Source organism: Pagrus major, chromosome 7 (genome assembly GCF_040436345.1).
Source record: "Pagrus major chromosome 7, Pma_NU_1.0".
NCBI lineage: Eukaryota > Metazoa > Chordata > Actinopteri > Spariformes > Sparidae > Pagrus > Pagrus major.
In genome coordinates, this window is record NC_133221.1 from 18,586,584 (window position 1) to 18,605,157 (window position 18,574).

General features: G+C 41.6%; 1 protein-coding gene across 1 annotated transcript; it reads left to right on the plus strand.

The window, feature by feature from the left end:
• Nucleotides 1-1,254: 1,254 nt before the first annotated feature.
• Nucleotides 1,255-18,532, plus strand: slc16a4 (solute carrier family 16 member 4). The gene is made up of 8 exons (XM_073470996.1): nt 1,255-1,381; nt 1,814-1,946; nt 2,203-2,346; nt 2,546-2,707; nt 4,675-5,328; nt 9,934-10,145; nt 15,560-15,653; nt 17,943-18,532. Exons 1-8 carry the CDS (start codon nt 1,265-1,267, stop codon nt 18,149-18,151), a joined length of 1,725 nt encoding a protein of 574 aa, XP_073327097.1. The 5' UTR covers nt 1,255-1,264; the 3' UTR covers nt 18,152-18,532.
• The last annotated feature ends 42 nt before the right edge of the window (nt 18,533-18,574 follow it).

An 18,574-nucleotide genomic window follows, 5' to 3' on the forward strand; every position in this document is an offset into this window, starting at 1 on the left:
AGACTCAACAAGTTAATACAGTATTACTAGGTAACAATCTCCCTCAATTATTAACTCAACAAAGGAAAAATACAAACGCAAATTTTAAGGGAACGGGCTGACCTGATAAATGCCACGAATGGACACTGCCGGCTGACCGAAACTAATTTAACCCCCAAAAGTGAACAGCAAATCTCACCCTTACACCTACGATAATGTTGGAATAAATTATAAGGAAACAAAAACACACGGAAGGTTTGATTTCGTACTCTGTATTAACAGAAAATAAATTAAATTAGAATTAGTCCTAAAAGAAAAGTATCAAAACAAAACTACCTTTGACAAGTGGGAACGTGGCGAGCCGCCTTAAGTCTTATGCAAAAAAGAAGCGAACCCACGCAAAGCGAACCCAGCCCGTTTGGCAACCGGATCACGGGCACGCAGTAATCCAGTGGTCTTTTAATCCTTTTTTGATTTCTGTTGGATTCCTCCAGTGGAGATTCACCGAACAATCCTGCTGGCCACGTCCTCCAAACTCCGACGGTCTCCACCTGCCGCACGCGTCATCTCTCTCTCGACCTTTCCCCTCTCCCCCATTTACCACATTTGGCAACAAATAAACAGAGTAAAAAATAATAATAATACCAGTCCGTATTAATGATCCGTGTTCTTACCATAGGCTCCTGATAAGTTTGAACCCATCATGGCAATTACAATTATGGCACAAGACTAAACACGAAACATGTTAATCACCACAATTACCACACATCAAGGTAGACTTGGGCAACCCTTACAACTGTCTAGTGTCAGTTATGCCTACAGGGTCGTTGTAAGACATGAAGATAACAGATCTTCATTTGTCTCCTTGAATGGCTCAAAAGATTAGATTTTTTCGGTCGACAGATTTCTGTTAAGTTGCTTGAAGCAAAAGCTCTGCAGAAGAAATCTATATCGCAGTTTATTTAGAAAGTGATCAAGATTTTCTTTGTTCATGTTTCTCCTCAAAATCTCTAATATGCTACACACTGTTGTGCTGCTGCAGTTGTTACACCGAAACCAAGAGACTCGCTCACAGAATATAAATGAATTGAATGTGTATTAACACTTGACAGCACTATGTCACTGTGTTACTGTACAACAACCATAACTGTGTATATATCAACATCACCTACATTTAAACACATGTCATGCATGTTTGTATAAATTTGATCTGTAATGCGATGAATGCTTCTGAGATATGTTATTGATGTTTTCTTTTTGTTTCCTTAGTGAAACCAAGGCAGCCATGAACCTGTTCAGGAAGGATGCCATGACCACCAAGAAGGAGAAGGAGAAAGAGATCCAGTACGAGGACCCTCCAGATGGAGGGTGGGGCTGGATGGTGGTGCTGCACTGCTTCCTGGTATGTCCACCTCAAATCTTTAAGATCCTTGATCCTGAAACAGGCAAATATTTAACTCAACAGTTTCTAACAGTGCAAAAGTTCTTAAACTACTACCGGTAGTTTTCTCAACCACTGTGATCAAATGCAGATATATTGTGTGCAATGATGTAGTTTCTGCTCTCTTTCAACAAGAAAAAAATGGTTGCAACAGCAAGACAAAACTTTAAACAGCAAAACTACTCACCACTGCATACTGCAACGATCGACAATTTAATGTTTTCATGTTTCATTTTCCCCCTCGTGTTTGTTTTACAGAGCTCATCTTGTCAGTAAAACACAGATTAAGCCAAACACATTTAAATAGATGTTTTCTCTGCAAGCACAGATCACTTGACAATTCCTGTGTGTGTGTGTGTGTGTGTGTGTGTGTGTGTGTGTGTGTGTGTGCAGGTAAATGTCCTTGTGATGGGAACCCTGAAAAGCTTTGGGATCTTCTTCGTGGCATTTCAAGATGAGTTTGGAGGCTCGTCAGAGAGCATCAGCTGGATCGGTTCCATCATGTCGAGTCTGCGTCTGTCCGGAGGTCCGTATTGAGAACAGCAAACTCTGTCTGCATCACTGACTCAGCTCTCGCTGAATCCATAGGCTGGATATAAAGATAATAATATCTCAGAGATGTTTCTTGTACAATTGTGTCCTCTCACCCTCATGACCCAAATGAGTTTCTAAGAAGAGATTGCAAAGTTTCATCATTTCCGAGCCACATTTCCTCTACATGTTTACCCTTAGATGCTGAAAACAGAAAAGTTTGAGAATTTCCTCTCCTGTATCGTCTGTAGCACCCCTTGCCTCTGTTGCCTGTGCTAAGCTGGGAACCAGGGTGACCTCCATCGCTGGGGCAGTGCTGGTTAGTGGAGGATTCATCATGAGTATCTTCGCCAATAGTGTGGTGTTCCTCTACATCAGCATGGGAGTCATAGTTGGTGAGTAGAAATCTCTGTGAGCCAAAAAACCTCAATGAGACGCACCCCTCCCTGATGACTCTGAAACCACAAAGCAAAACCAAACATGAAAAAAAGCTATTTGTCATCAGTGGTTGTGAAAGACTTTTCATCTACCTCTTGTCTGTCCACATTCCTGTAAAAGATATCTGATCACGGTAACCTTCTTTTCTCCTCTTAGGAATGGGGTTTGCACTACTATACCAATCCTTCTCAGTGGTCACAGCGCAGTACTTCAGAAAGAGGCTAGCGACAGCGTATGCGATCGGGCGTTCTGGCATGGGTTTGACCTTTGCCCTCGCTCCGTTCACTCAGCTGCTCCTGGACCAATATGCTTGGCAAGGTAGGCAGAGCTGTTCATGAGCAGGCAGTGTCAGGTCCTAAAGCATTTCTTTGATTGGTGCACATTGTATTGTATTGTATAATTCAAGTCAAGTTTATTTCTAGAGCACATTTCAACACAGCTTAAGACTGACCAAAGTGCTGTACAAAAGAACAAAAAAATATAAAGTTAAGAATAAAAAACACAACAATGAACAACAAGGGAGAAAATACAGAGATCTGTGATGCAAGAATGGGTCTGACCAATAAGAGCTTAGGAAGTAATCAGCAAGGTCTTAAAATGAATTGTAAAATGAACAGGGAGCCAATGAACAGAAGCTTAGACCGGGGTTGATGTGCTCATGCTTTTTTATTTTCAGTTATCATTTTGCAGCTGCATTTTGGACCAACTGCAAGCAAGTTAATGACAACTGGTGAAGGCCTAGATGTAGAGAATTTTAAGGTGTGAATTATCTTTTCCATATAATAGAAAGACAGAATCAGTTTGGGTTTGGAAATGGTTCTTGGCTGATTTTAACCTTTTTTAACAACTGTAAGGGAAATTCTCCTTGTTGAAATTTGAGAGTTGCTAATTCTCTGAAGCTTCACAGACTCAGTGTGTGAATCAGATCTCTTTAATACATGCAGCATGGAGAGAAGACCCAAGCAGAATGTTCTCTCCAGACTTTCAGATTGGCTTCACTTATAAACTGTCGGGTAACAAAAGGACAACAGATAAAGACCTCATCACCATAAGTGTTAATCATGCCTTCCAAGGGGCAATGGCCCTTCAATGTTTTGCAAGACAATGACCTGACAATATCTTAGGTAAAGAGAATCAACTCTCACCTGACAACTCCCCCACGCCGCAGGCAAAGAGAATTGCTCCTCATCTAATTCCTGACATGTTCTAATCCATATATTGATTTCTGAATCTAAAAAATGTTTAATTCCCTCTTCCCCCGTTTTGACGCTAAGTATCAATGCTACATATGTCATCAAAATCTCAATAAAACAAAAATGTTTTTGCTTAATGTTTTTTATGATTTTTGGGGGGGTCTAAAGACATTCACTTGGAACTCAAAATTGTATGACTTTTCATGAAAATAAAATAAAAATAACAGCAAAAAACATTAAAACAAATCACACTTAAAAAAACAAAACCTAACTATGTATCATCTGAATCACTATATGGGTTTCCTGGGGTCCATTCTCACATGGGATGAAAATCTGGTCCACTATCATTGGTTGGCTCAAGTGGTGTTTTAACATAAAATGATGTATTTTCTCCTCTTACTACCCCACCTATCCATCACAACAGCACTGGTTTGATTATCAAGACAGAGCTCAGAATAAAAGATGACACAAGGCTGACATGGCCTAGCATACTGGTGAGACGGTGTCTGGGACAAAAGATAATTACTTCAGTTTTACCGCTTTTTAGCGAAAGGAAATAATTTGCCACCCAGCTTTTAATGTCCTCAAACCCATCCATCCAGCTGGTTGGTCCAGCTGAGAATCATCAGCATAGAAGTGACAAAAGATGTTACACTTTCTAACTGGAATGGTACTCAGTAGCGCACATACCGCTGCCAAGGCCCAACAGTCCTCTTTTGAACTTACTCATAGATCCCAGCCACCTCAATATGATTTTTTTTTCAAGATGCATGCATTATTCCCTGAGAAATCAACAAAAGAATTGCGAGAAATGTTCTGCACCAAAAGTTAATGGGGTCTATTCTGGGCTGAGACCCATCCTCCATCCAAGTTTTCTAGTAATCTGTTCAGAAGATTTTGTGTAACTTTGCTGACAAAACCAACTAACCAACAAACAAACAGACACTGGTATGACACACACATGACCTCCTTGTTGGAGGTTATAATGTTTCCAACAGGGAGCATGTAGAGGGAAAAAAGAACAGGCCCCAGGATAAATGCAGCAAATATAAGATGACATTGTTGGTCCTGAGCTTTCTTTGTCCTCCACAGGGGCGATGCTAATTCTCGGCGGCCTCATGCTGAATCTGGTGGCCACTGGGATGCTTCTGCGACCCATCAACGTGAAGCCTCCCATTGCAAACCCTACCTCCTCTCCCATCCAAAAGAGCCCTGCTGTCTCCATCAAGAGCTCCTCAGAGAAGGAATACACTAAGAGCAGCTCTAATGGCTCCTCTCACTTATCCAATGGCATCTCCAAATCAGACTCATTCCCCTCCCCTCCTCCTGCTCCTCACGGGGACACTGAGATCCAGGGGGGCCAATGTACTCAGGGACTCCAGGACCAGTCAGTGAACCCTGAACTGACCAGACTGGTCCTCAATGGAGTGAATGGCCATGAGCCACACCATGACTTGGGTCAGTGTAAACCCACAACTCCAGACAATCCTGCGGAGGTCAATGGCAGCATGAATGGCTCCACCATTGTTGGATTTCCCTCACATGCCAGCACGCCGACTGAGGTACCTGTCAGAAAAACCAAAGTACTGGATTTCTCCCTGCTCAAGAACCCTTTCTTTTGCATCTACACTTGGTCCTTGGTCTTCAGCCAGCTGGCCTACTTCATCCCTTACTTCCACCTGTCTGCCCGTGCCAGAACCCTGGGCATCGATGCCATGGATGCTTCCTTTATCATCTCTGTGGCAGGTAAGACATTGGCCAATAGCCAATCCTACTGTGTTTTTATGATCCACCTTAAAGGAACAGTCTGACCTTTTGGAAAGTGCAGTGCCTTCACTTTTATAATCAGTACAGTGAAAATGAAGCTACAGGCAATTAATTTAGCCTAGCAAAAATATGGGAAACAGTTGGAAACAGCTAGTCTGCTCAGTCCTAAGGTGACAAAATCCTCCTACCAACACCTTTAAAGCTCACTAATTTAAAATGTTAGATAGTGTTTGTTTGATCCGTATAAAAGCCAAAGTGTAATAACAACATATTCTTGAAACTTTGGTGCTATTGACCGTTACAAGGCATTTAAATGAATGGAGGCATTTAATTAATTTGAATATTTGTAATATGTTTCTAATATTCCTCATCTGGGTGCCTCTGTAAGGTGCAGTATTTCTCCTGACTGTAGAGCAAATATACTGTCCTCTCCATCCAACACCAGTACCAAATCTCACCTGCTCTCATCTTCTACATTAGACACCAGTGATGGAATTGACTGTGCCTGACTTATTTTGCAGCATCAAGTCAAATAATAAACCTGACACTCTTTATAAATAACAGACAGTGTAGTACACAGTCGATTCCTGCTGTCTGTCTTTGAAAGCAGCTTCCAGCAGGGACTCCACAGTGACTGAGCAGGGGGAGGTCCAGGTTACTTTAAGGCTTGGTTTAAGAAGCAATGCAAAAAAAAAAAAAAAAGTCCTCAGTCAACTTCTAGGCATTAATTATTTGTGAGCTGCTCAGACTCTGCAGTCTTATGTAATGAATGTGCTTACATAAAAGCTGAACTTTGGTCCACTGGCCAGGGCGGGTGGGTTCAGCAGTATGCCATTGATGAGGCCACTCCATATGAACAGAAAACAGCATTAACATCTTGACCAGCGAACACATGTGCATGTGATTCTCTAAGAGTGCTCGGTCAGGCTTTGTGAATAATTAAAACGCTCCAGATGGGGTTGTACGTTTATGAGTTACATGCTTCTGTTTTGTAATCCATCGGTCGGTAATTAGTCGTCAGAGGGCAGATATGGCATCACCTTTGATGAAAGGTGTCTTGGAGATAAGAGTAATGATCATCTGTTATCATCTACTGCAGGATGTAACAAAAAGAGACAAAGTGAGAAAAGCTGCAGACATACACATGTGCTGACTTTTAATACATTTTTAAACTCACATCTCTTAAATGTGATGTGATTGTTTGAATTATGCATCCATGCTTTTGAGGAAATGGTCTTCGTGTGCCTTGAGGACTCATTTTGAATTACTGTATGTAGACGGTCTGGAAAAATTCAGGGTTTGTTTTGTCAGTATTGCTGTGCAACAACAAGAGAAAATGTGGAAGAATTAAAGAAAGAGGTCTCAAGAAAACCATATGCACATCTAAGATACATAGCTGGGAGGAAACATTTATGGATTTAGGCACAACTAAGACTGAGGTCAAATAACACTGCTGGATAAAATGACAACGTTTCCATGGAAGTGTAACAAAAACCAGAGAGGTGTCTGAATTGTCCCTGGTGATCCGCAGGGTTCCTCACGAGCTTCCAGCCAGCGAGCGTGAAGAATTCTTTTGAGTCACACACATTTGTTCTGTCCCATTCGCTGGTCACGTGCACTGCAATGAGCGAGACAGAGATGGAGAGATGTGGTGCCACCCTCACCACAAAGCCACCATGCCAGCGTCCCGCTGTCCCTCTTTCCCCTGACCCTGCGCTTGTCATAGAGGCCCATTGACTCGGCTGAGGGAGGGAGGCAGCTATCGTCCGGGTCAGTCTGTTTGTCAACCCTCAGCCGCCAACACTGGAGCTAACCGAAGTCGCTAAGCAACAGCTAACTGAGTAAATTTGCTGGCGTGGTGACAAGAGGGGCTCCCAATTTTGTTCGAGTCCAGCTCTAAAGTGGCTGATACTTTGCAGAGGAGCACTGAGCAGTGCGTACAAAAGAGGAGGCAAGAAGACCAGCCAACTGCAGATCAGAGAAGCTGGGAAAACCAACATGCCTTTTATAATCCTTTGCTTTATTTTAGTGACAAACTGTCCCTCTGTTCAGAGGCATGCACATACACCTTTTATATCTGTCAGCTCTGCAGAGAGAAAGGGACAGAACCAATAATGTTCCTGGTGCAGTTGGCTTAAGATGCTACTTGGCAAGGCCAAATTTAAACTGCATTGTGCTGAGTTTGAACAGGAACAGCTGCAAGCCTGGACCAACCTGCTGAGGCTAAAACACACAAACAAACTCACAACTTGTCTGTGTGCAAGCAGGGGACACCCCAGGACGCTGTCTTGGGTCGCTAGAGGAGGACACATAAACACTGCACAGCTGCCTCATGTCATCTCTGTAACCTTGGAGGAAAGAAACGCTCTGGAGTCGGTTATGTAAGGAAGGCAAAGGTGTTCACTGACGAGGCATTTCAGTGTTCATCAGCCTTTATTACAGGGATATGTTCATTTATGTAGATAAACGTGAGTTTTAGTCACAATAAAAGTTTACTTGGTGATACATACTGTATGCAAACTCATCCATATTCAGCAGTTCTTCTGTTTGGAGTTCAAGCTGAGTGTCTCCGTGGCTGCAGCCTGTGCGGTTGTGGTGCAGAGGCTGAGTGGAGCGGAGGGTGGGTAACTCTGATCTGCATAGAACCAGTTTGTTTCATTGATCAATGGCTCAGGGCTGCCTGTGTGTAGCTATTCCTGCAACGGTCAATACACCACTGCAGCTTCCGCACCGCCTATCACGTTCCAGTTGACCTCAGCAGAGAGGAGGATATATCTGCCCAGTCATCATACCCCACTGGAGCAAACAATCAATCAGATGGGATAGAGCATAATGAGTAGTTTGCTTGGTGTCATACAGATGTTAATAAATGTACATGTTGCCACTCACTGTTCCTGCCAGCATTCTCGTTTTAGAGAACGGGAGCAACAGGAAGTAGACTCGTCTAGACATCATGTTTATATTAATGCAGACCGGTGTAGTTTTGCTGCAGAGCATCAGCCTTCCCTCACATGCTTTCTTTGCTCCACCTTCACCCACCCACACACACACATAGGTATCGGTGCACACTACCTCTTCCTCAAGGCTTTCTTTTTATTAAACTGCATTATTTTAAAGGAACAAGAAGTGGAACGTGCACAGGTCCCTGCTTGTCACTGTTGGTAGATGCATGTATAGGCTGCCTAAGCTGCACTCGAACCACACTTTGCAGTGTCATGGCTGACTTTGACATTTAACTCTTTCTGTGTAAACTACATACTTTATCAGTGTTCGTCCCACCAGGAACACCAAAGAACAAAGGTATTTACTGTTTTATGCCATCAGTGTCAGGAAAAACATTATCTCTCCACTTCGTATTAGTTTTCACAATGACAAAGAAACACTATGTACAAAAGTGCAGGAAACAAAACAATGAACCTTTTTAATCTTAGAGGAACTTGAATTTCCTCTGGGTTTCAGCCTGGGTTTAAACATTTTAAATGAAATAAGAGTATTTCCGCGCTTAGCAAAAGACACAACTAATAAATGGGCTCATTAGCATGTGGAGTTATAAAAAAGGGCTGCTAGTTGAATAGGTCTAAACTACGTGATGGTTGAATGTTTATGTGGAACTGGAAGGGTCAGTTAGCTCAAAATAACAATAAGTAAGCTAAATGCTAACATCTGCATGCTAACATGCTACTAGTGATGATGCTAACAGGCTGATGTTTAGCTGGTATAATGTTCACCATCTTAGTAAAGTGCATAAGCATGCTAACATTTTCTAATTAGCACTGTCTTCTTGTTTTGTAGGTGTTTCATCATAAACAAAAATAGTGGACAAGGTAGATGAAATATTAAGGGATTGTAAAAGTATTACAGTTCATCTTGAGGGTTTGTGTACCAAATTCAGTCCATCCAATTGCTGTCAAAACATCTGAACTAAAAACTGAACTGTCAGCTACATGGCGGAGCAAGAAGAAAAGTCAGGGGATCATTGAAGTTATTAGGATTCATCGTCTGGAAACCATGAATGTTTTTAAGAATTACAGTTGGGATACTTAAGTCTGGACCACAGCGATAAACATACCGATAGTCCTAAAGTACACGTAGAGCCATGCCATAGCCTGGCTAAAAATGTAATTATCAGTTACCTCAAGTGGTATTTAGTCATGCAGATAGTTCTGCCCTACGGAGAAGATGGTTGTAACATTAAAAAAAAACAAAAAACTAAATGTGAAGCTTCTTGATTTTTGGAGACATTTATATCTAAAGGTGAAGAGAGCAGCGATGCTCTTGTTGTCTTTTGGATTCCATCAAAAACTCCATTACCAAAGAGCATCTTCCTGTTACTACCTGAATATTTCATTGTCTGCCTTCCACAGTCTGCCTCTCTCTCTTGTATTCCTCCCTCTAAGAAACAGGAACATTTTACTTCACTTTATTTAACTCAGATAAAACACTCCATCACAAACCGTCTGATCCCTCCACTGATTTGAACACTCATATAAAATCATTGAACTGTGGAAGCTGAATGTTTTGTCTCCTTTCTCTCTCACTTGTGAGACATCATGAGCCTCACCTGTCCACCTCTGTCTGTCGCAGGTATCACAGAGACCATCGCCCAGCTGGCCTCAGGCTGGGTGACAGACAGGAACCTGTTCCATAAATACCACTACCACAAGGCCTACCTGATCCTCTGTGGCCTTGTCAACCTGCTCTCCCCACTGGCGACCTCCTACATCCTGCTGATGGTTTACGCCATCTTCTTCGCCATCTTTTGTGGTGGATACATGGCTCTGCTGCTTCCCGTTCTAGTAAGGAGACCACTTGATCTGAACATGCCTATTCATTTGTACTATAACAAGTTGGGATGTAATTTTCAGTAGTGCTTTACCTTACAGGTCTCGTAGTTTTGTAGAAATTGCTGATATGTAACTTCAAATTCACAGGAGTGGGCTAATTTGGTTCTTATTGTAGGGAAACAGAGACAGTGTTGAGTTGGTTCATCCAAAATATTAATTCCAATAAATTAAGTCTTCAAAGTGCAGAGAGGCTGCCTGAAATGTAATATAGACCAGAGGGTGTGGGAATAAATGCACTCTCAGGCAGTCACGTCCCTGGTGTCACGGCTCTGAAACAGCTGTGCCAATTGTACTGACTCATGACAACAATAGTTCAACAAAGGAACCTTGATGCATTTCAATTGTAGACGCACAGGATGATTGAGCTCTGATGCCAACAGGCACATGTCTTCCGCATACTGTAAACAACAAAAGGCAGTTATAACCGAACCACCTGAAGTGTGTAGAGCAGCCAGGTGACATTTGTATTGGCACTGTACTCTGGTGTTATGTATCAGCATCTCTGCCCTGCTGTCCTCACATGTCTGCAGGGATTTACTAAAGTGAGGGAGAAGCTTTTTAAGTAATAAGTTTAACACGGAAATGTAACAAAATAAGCTTTCAGTTTCTGCAATCATAATCAAATGCAGTATCCACAAAACTCTGCTGTGCGTCTCTGTCGTGTTTTGGTGGCGTTGATCTCCATAGATTCGTCTCTGCTTCTCTCCTCTGCTGTCTGTCTGTGCCCGCGTTTGACACTCTCAGAGGGACTTCATGGTGCATTCAGGTGCACCTCATAAAAAATGTAAATGGCAGTAGTCAGTGGATAAAAGTCTAAATCTTACAATAGCATAGCCGTCAGTGCTGAAACATATATATTTTTTTTTTTCTTCTGAAAATTGAATTCAATCGTGACAACTCTACAACAGATACTATAAGAGTCACTCATCAATTTAGAGATAAATACAGACAGATTTACAGCTATTCCTGCTGTATCACAGCAAACTTTTTTTTTATTTACATACATTTGAATATTTTATCTACTGGCGGGGGAGTTTTTACTTAAAATTGTTTATTCATATTTTAAGCATTATTGTGGCATTGCTGAACATTTGTTTGCTATGACGATTAAATCATCAGACTGGCAGCAGGTTGATTTTATGCTAGAAACAGACGTGTTCTGAGTATGGCTGCAACAATTATGTTTATTATGCTTTGATTGATCTGCAGATTATTTTTATGATTAAGTATTTAGTCTATAAAATGTCGAAAATAATGAAAAATTGCTCATTACAATTTCCAAGAGCCCAAAGTGACGTCTTTGAGTCGTCTCTTTTGTCCAGCTAACTATCCCACAGCTAAAGACTCTTCATTTATGAGCAAATCAGGAACCAACCAATAACAAACAAATAATTGATTATCAAAATAGATGGCAACTAATTTTCTTTGGATCGAATAATGAATTAATCAACTACATCATTACATCATCATACATCATACATCATACATCATACATCATACATCAACTAATCATTGCAGCTCTAGTTCTAAGTTGTACGTTTAAAGGCCCTGACACACCAAACTGACATCAGGGACCTAGCTGCACCAAAGGTCCACTGTTGTCGCCACACACCTCCTGTGTCTCAACCACAAAGCTGAACTTGAACACACCATAAAGACCAAAGCCGGTGGCCGACAAGCTCATAACTTAAGTAGAAACTGCACTAAATGGGTGAAATCATTTAGTGCTTTCCCGTCCTTTTTCCATCTCTCTTTTCGTGCACTGATCCTCTAACCTGAACAGCCAGTCAGACTGGTTTCTCTCAACGACAAGCCGCCACCTGCTCTACATGCTTAGTCAGTCCCCTGACAATGGTTGACGGTCTGGTGTGTCAGGGCCTTATGACACATTACCTACCAAAATACTAAAAACTCTCTTTTCGCTTCCCTTATTTGAATGGACCTCCCTCCTGTGCACCACTCCGTCAAAATACATAATTCTTAACAGGGAACTTGCAATTAAATTATTAGGAAATTTCAAACCTATGAAATGAACAGTTAGCTAACTTTTGCTGCAGCTTCAAAGGTCTAAGACACTATGACTCAACTTTGCATAAAAATGTTTTCCAGAACCAATTATGGTCATTGTTTCTTCACCACCGTACAGAGCGGTACACAGAGGAGAAGCAATTCTGAGCAAGTGAAAGCTGTGTTTTAGGAAATCCAAAACAATGCAATGTTGAAGAGTCTGTGGTACCCACAGATAGTGCCACAGTGTTTTCTCTTAATATCATTTGACTTTAGTCTCACTATATTATCAGTCTGTAGTTCATTTACCATGAACCTCGACAGTATCAGACTCCGAATCTGGTGAATTCACAATAATTGTGTTTGCGTGTGAGGACTTCTGCATTATCTAAAAGTGGCGTCATTACATCAGGGTGTCACGCACTGAGAGGGAAAAGTATCCTTGGAGATGTTTCCCAACTGCCTTTTATGGGTGGAACGACACATTAAGTCAGCATGTATCCAGTAACGTCAGGTCATATCACACCTGAAAACAAAAACGTGAGGACGTTCATCATGTGGTGTGATTTCACCTGGTGATGGTGTGGTCTCAAAGGCCAGGACATGCCTCTGGGCCTAAATGTCGACAAGTGTTAATCAGTTTTTTTTTTTCTTTGAATGTGAACGGAAGAAACAGTCAAACCAGTTTTCTTCCTCAATCAGATTGAAAACTTGACAAGAACTTGTCTCTGCCTGTTGATGTTGATCAGTTGACAATGTTTTGAAGAGTTTGAAATGGCAAGCAACAGCTGTCCTTATAATCTCAGTCAGAGCTAGTGTTGTCAGGCATGACATTAAAAGTACAATGGAAACAAAAGAACATTCAAAACACAAGTCTGGAACCTGTAGTCACTCCCAAAGTGATTGACAGGTCTTTCAGCACAGCAGCTCACTGTGGAGAACAACTAAATCTTATAGAGTTATTTTTCTTTCTTTCTTTTTTCTTTTTTTTATTATTCTGATCCTGAGGGGAGCTATCAGTTTACATTAATTGCCTTGAGCGTCACGTCACCTCAGCCCTTAGAATGTTATTTTACATTTCTGTAACTGCTGGTAGGTGTAGTGAGTGTAAACTTGTCTCTCACCAATTTGACACATTAAAGGAATAGTTCACTCTAGAAGAAACTACACCGGACTTCTCATCAGCATGAGGGTGAGTCGATAATGAATGAATTTCGTTCTAGAGTGAACTATTCCTTTAAAGTGTAGCCCCTTTTAGTTAGAAAATGCGCCACATTTGCAGCCAGGTAAAGGCTGCAATCTGCCGTCTTGTCTATGTGAAATGGAGGTGTAATATTCCTCCTTTTCAAAAAAGCCGCCACTGGGGTAGGCGTAAACATGTGACGTGACGTTAAGCACGAAGTTGGGCGTGAACAGTGACGAGTGATCTGGTTATTGACGATTCTCTCGGCTGTGATGGTTAACATCTCCTGGATCTCAGCGGCTTTCCAGTTGCTCATCTTGACGTCCGCGGATGAAGTGATGAACTGACTGCTGTGATCAGCTGTTTCCTGCTTTTAAAACTCCCGCCTGTGGGTCTCACAACAGTGCGCGTCATCGACACCTCCGCCCATGTCATGCACTTGCCGGGACATCGACGACTTGGATTTACATAGCAATGGAGATGGCAAAAAGTGTACCCTCCTAGGCGTCATATTGGCAGACCAAAACAGACCCTCAGTATACCGCAGTCTGTCTAAATTCGCGGACCTAGCCGCAAAAAGGACAGCCAAATTGGCGGGTTGCTGTCCAGTATAAAAACATTTTGTGTTTACAGGTTTTGTGGCGTACTATGTGAAAAAAGTAGTATAAAGCCTTTTGTTGCTCCAGAGGACGCTGCATGTAATCTGATAACTATCCTCCAGTGATGTCACTCTGTGGCGAAGTTGCAATGTGGGTAATGTAGGCACCAGGTTTTCTATAAGCAGTCCACTGGTCTAACATTGCACTCCTGTAATACTGTTGAACTCATTATGGATAGTTTAAAAACAGGTGATCAGAATCGATACAGCAGAACCAGAGATATCACCTCTTTTATTCCACACATTCTTCTTCCTTTTCAAAAGCCTGGCATCTGTTTCCCACAGTGCACCTTAGTCACAGAATGACATTAGTGGTGGCAATTTATCAGATTACATGCAGCTTCCTCTGGAGCCACAAAATACTTTTTAACATATGCAGTAGTACTCCCCAAGACCTTCAAACAGACTTCAAAGTGTAAAATTGTCGGAGTTACCCTTTAAGTCATTGTCTAATTGAGGTTAAGAATACAACTGTTAGTAAAATGAACTGTGATTAACAAAGAAAGAAACAATAAACATGAAAACATTTTCGTCCCTGGCTTCCAAACACCATGTCCCAACTCTGAACCAGAACCAGAGAGTCAGTTCATTAGGGTCTAAATTAATTTAGAATCATAAATTAGCTTATTTTACCAGGTAATCCATCAAGTTGAACTTGTTGGAATGACATTGATTGACCATATTCAACCAGCGGCCATTTTGCTCTCGTCACTCTCTGGCCAGGATGAACAGGTGCTGCTGTTATTAAGTAATTTAAGCGTAACGTATCTGAGAAAAAAATATTATGTCACCGCTTCTCTATTGCAATTGAATAGAAGATGGATAGTGATAATCTGAAGGGACATTGGGCCATATTTAAAGGTAAAACAACATATTTGGTTACTGTTCGCTAATATTAGCATACCACTGCCTAGCTAAGATTATGTCTTAATTACATCCAGTTTGTTTCACTTTCAAACTTAAATAAAAGTGTCCGAGATGTGTGTTGATGTTTTGAATTAGTTTGCGCCTTTCCTTTCGTGTCGTCTAACACTATCAAACAGTATTGTTAGCTAGAAAGCGGTTGAATGCTAACGTTAGCAGTTGTCTAACGGGAAGCTAACAGGATATCTGTGGTTTTATCTTGAATTATGGCCCGATGTTCCTCTGGATTTTAATTATCTATTGTCTTTTCAGTTGTTGATCAATCAGGAAGCAGTGAAATTACAACAGTTTTTCAGATTTCCTACTTTTATAAGACTTGCAACCTGAGACAGCAGTACGCTACTGAGCTTCCCACCCTGAGCGTGATGTCAGAGGAAAATGGCCACTGTGTGAATATGGTCTATTGTCGAATGTTTGCAGCTACCTGGTAGCTTTTTATTTAAAATTGTATCAATGAAAAATGTTTGTTTATAATATGGTTGTAATGTGAAGTATATGTGACTTGTACAGTGTTAACATGCATGCATCTTTATGTTTTAAAATTTAAATAAGAAAAAAGAGCTTCAGGTTGAATATGATGTTTTTATTTTGCAGGTCGATCTCGTCGGCGCAGACAAACTCAACAACTCCATGGGCTTCTCCATGTTCTTCGTGGGCCTGGGTTGCCTCACGGGGCCTCCTTTGGCGGGTGAGTGGATCACGTCATGGAATACAGTCAGGAGTTAGACATGTGCTAACCCACTTTTCCACACGTATACAGAAACAAGCGCACACATATGCACTGCACAGGCATGGGATTGTGGCTGTGATGTTACTGTCGGATAGTGATTTGTTACACAGAGGGCAAGGTGAAGTTTGTATGTGTTTCTGCTTGTTCTCGTGTGTGTGTAGTGAGTGAATTGGGGGATCCGTGAAGGGGTTCATAAGCCTTTCCTCTGAACATATATTTTTTGGGGGTGTTGTGGCACATTTTTTCATGGGGCCCTGAATTCTTCGCAGCACCTCCAAGTGTGTGTTTGCCTGTCCGTGTGCTTGCACTCACCGCGGAGTGTGAAAACTGAAACACACAGGAGAAAAACAACCTATAGTTAGTTATGGAGCCGCCCTCAATGCAGGCTGGGATTTTGGGGTTGCTTTGACGAAAACTCACACAGGGGTTACTGGGTCAAGTTTCATCCTGCCTGCACGTAAGCCAATCCTAACTCTAAGAATAACAGCGTTGTGTTCATGCCTGGCTTTGACTCTGACTGTTTAAGTGAAGGCAGATTGCCTTTATTTGTCTTTGAGAGCTGTTTCTAATCTTGGAAGCGTTTTTTTTTTTTGTTACCTCAAGTTGAACTATGCCTTTTCTAGGTCATAAATCAATCATCTTCTTAACACATGAACTCGTCCATGAATCAAACCAGTTTTTCAGTCTTCAGTAAATGGGACACTTAGACTTGTTTTGAAGTTAATAGAGCAAGTCCCGTCATGATTAATGCATATATCCACCCTGGCTATTTTTTTCTGTGAATGTGCGTGTGTGTGTCTTTCTAGGAAAAGTAACTCTTAGTTACCCTCATAGGTAACATTTGGCCCCAGAGAAAGCAGGGGGGTTCCCTTGAACCTATTGACATGTTAGGCAATCCCCTCAGAGGAGCTTATGGATTTCAGGTTTGAAATGTGACTAATGACCCCCTCAGGGTGGAATGGAAATAGCGTGTGGCTCTGTTTACCATCCATGCGGTTCGAGTCAGAAACTGACGTTAGGCTTTCGTGCCACAGGTCGTGATAACATTCCTGTTGTCTTGTCCGTCTCTTCAGGGTAGCCAGCTGGCCGCTAATGTCCGCAGCGGCAGCTTTTACTGTTGTCGAAGCTGCTTTTTATCTGGCTCAGGGGCTCTTGTCTCACACCAGTTCACTTGTCTGAAGTGAAATGTCAACATGGATTGTGCAGAGAAAACAATCACTGGAACACATGAAGTCATGAGTCACCTGCAGTATAGTTTACACTGAGATCATTCATGCTTAAAATGTGATCCCTCGCCGTGCTGTAATGTGAATATGTCAAATGACAAATGTGTCTAATTTTAGTACCACCTTCTAATAAGGCAACCTTTACAAAGGGTCTTATTGTAATGACTGGTTTTCTTAATGGTTATGTCATTTACTAATCCTTTGTAAGGCAGTTATAAGCTATTATAAAGAAACATTTAGGTTGCCAGGTTGTGAAAAACCTTCCTGGATGGTGTTCATCCTGAAGTTTTTGGTAGTAATGCAGTTATTAAGGTTCATAGTGCATAAGGAAAGGGGTTTTCCCCGGGGGGGGGATTGGGGTTGCATGCAAAATATGTTGTCCTGACAGACATGACACCGCATAAAAACTTGGTATAAATAAATGTAAATATTTTGATACACTAATACGGTAGAATTCAAATCTGACACAGGCAAATGTACAAGGGCATATAACTGCTGCAACCCTACTTACAAACACTTTTTTATACACGGTGCCATACTAGAAAGCGGTGCCTAATTTTTGCTTTCTTCTGTGTTATACCTTGGGAGTCCAGTTTCATTTTTCTGATTGTCATTCATCATCGTTTTCCACTTTTTAAACTCTTACCCCACATGCATGGTGTCTTTTTTCAGTACAAACTCAGCTACAAGTCCAACGATTTAACCAAGCTGCCAAAACCTAAAAAACAAGAGAAGTGACACGTGCTCCTGTAGAAATGTACAAATCTTTAGCTGCTCAAATTATTTTTATAGAAAAGTTCAAAAATATTGTTTCACTAACGATACACACAGATAGAGGCCACATTTGATCGAAACTTTTTTTTCTGTCTTAAAGTCCACGTATGCTGTTATAAATTCCCAGTTTTAAAAGTTTCTTTAAAAAAAAAAAAAAATAATAATTCAAGCACTGTCAGTTGGTTTCCTCAGCTTGTGAATGAACCGGACTTTTAAAGTGCTCCTGTGTTGTTTGTGTGTATTTCAGGCTTCCTGTACGACTACACTCAGACTTACGACTGTTCTTTCTACCTGGCTGGGCTCTGCTATCTGCTCTCCTCCCTCTCCCTCTTCCTGGAGCCGCTCGCTCAGCGCTGGAGGGCCCGGAACAAACTGACCTGGGACAAGAGGGCAGAAAGCAGCTGTAGGACCAACGGCTGCTTCACCCCCGACCGCCTACAGAACGGCGCTGTGTAGGAATGAAACCCAGGGAAGGCCTTGGATCTTGAGCCAGCATGCTCATAACTTGACATAGGCCTGCATACCTTGGACTCCAGCTTAAAGTCGGGACCCAAGTGACCCTTAATTTCAGCAGGAACGTAACACAGGCCGAGGAGAGGAAAGTTATGTCCTGCCTAAGATGTCTGAGAACATACAGTAGACTGGACGATGATAATGTTGAACTTTTAAAAAGCCAAAATTTTAGAGTTCTGCAAAATATTTTATCCCCTCTTATTGTTCTTATCAGAGGTACATGCATCCAAACTGAAGGTAATCCCCTACAAATATGTTCAAGCACATTTTTTAATATTAGCAGCTGTGAAACCATAACTTATTAAAACATATTATAGATTTTTCCCAATGCAACAGCAAAACTGCGCTCACTTTGCAGAAACTTCT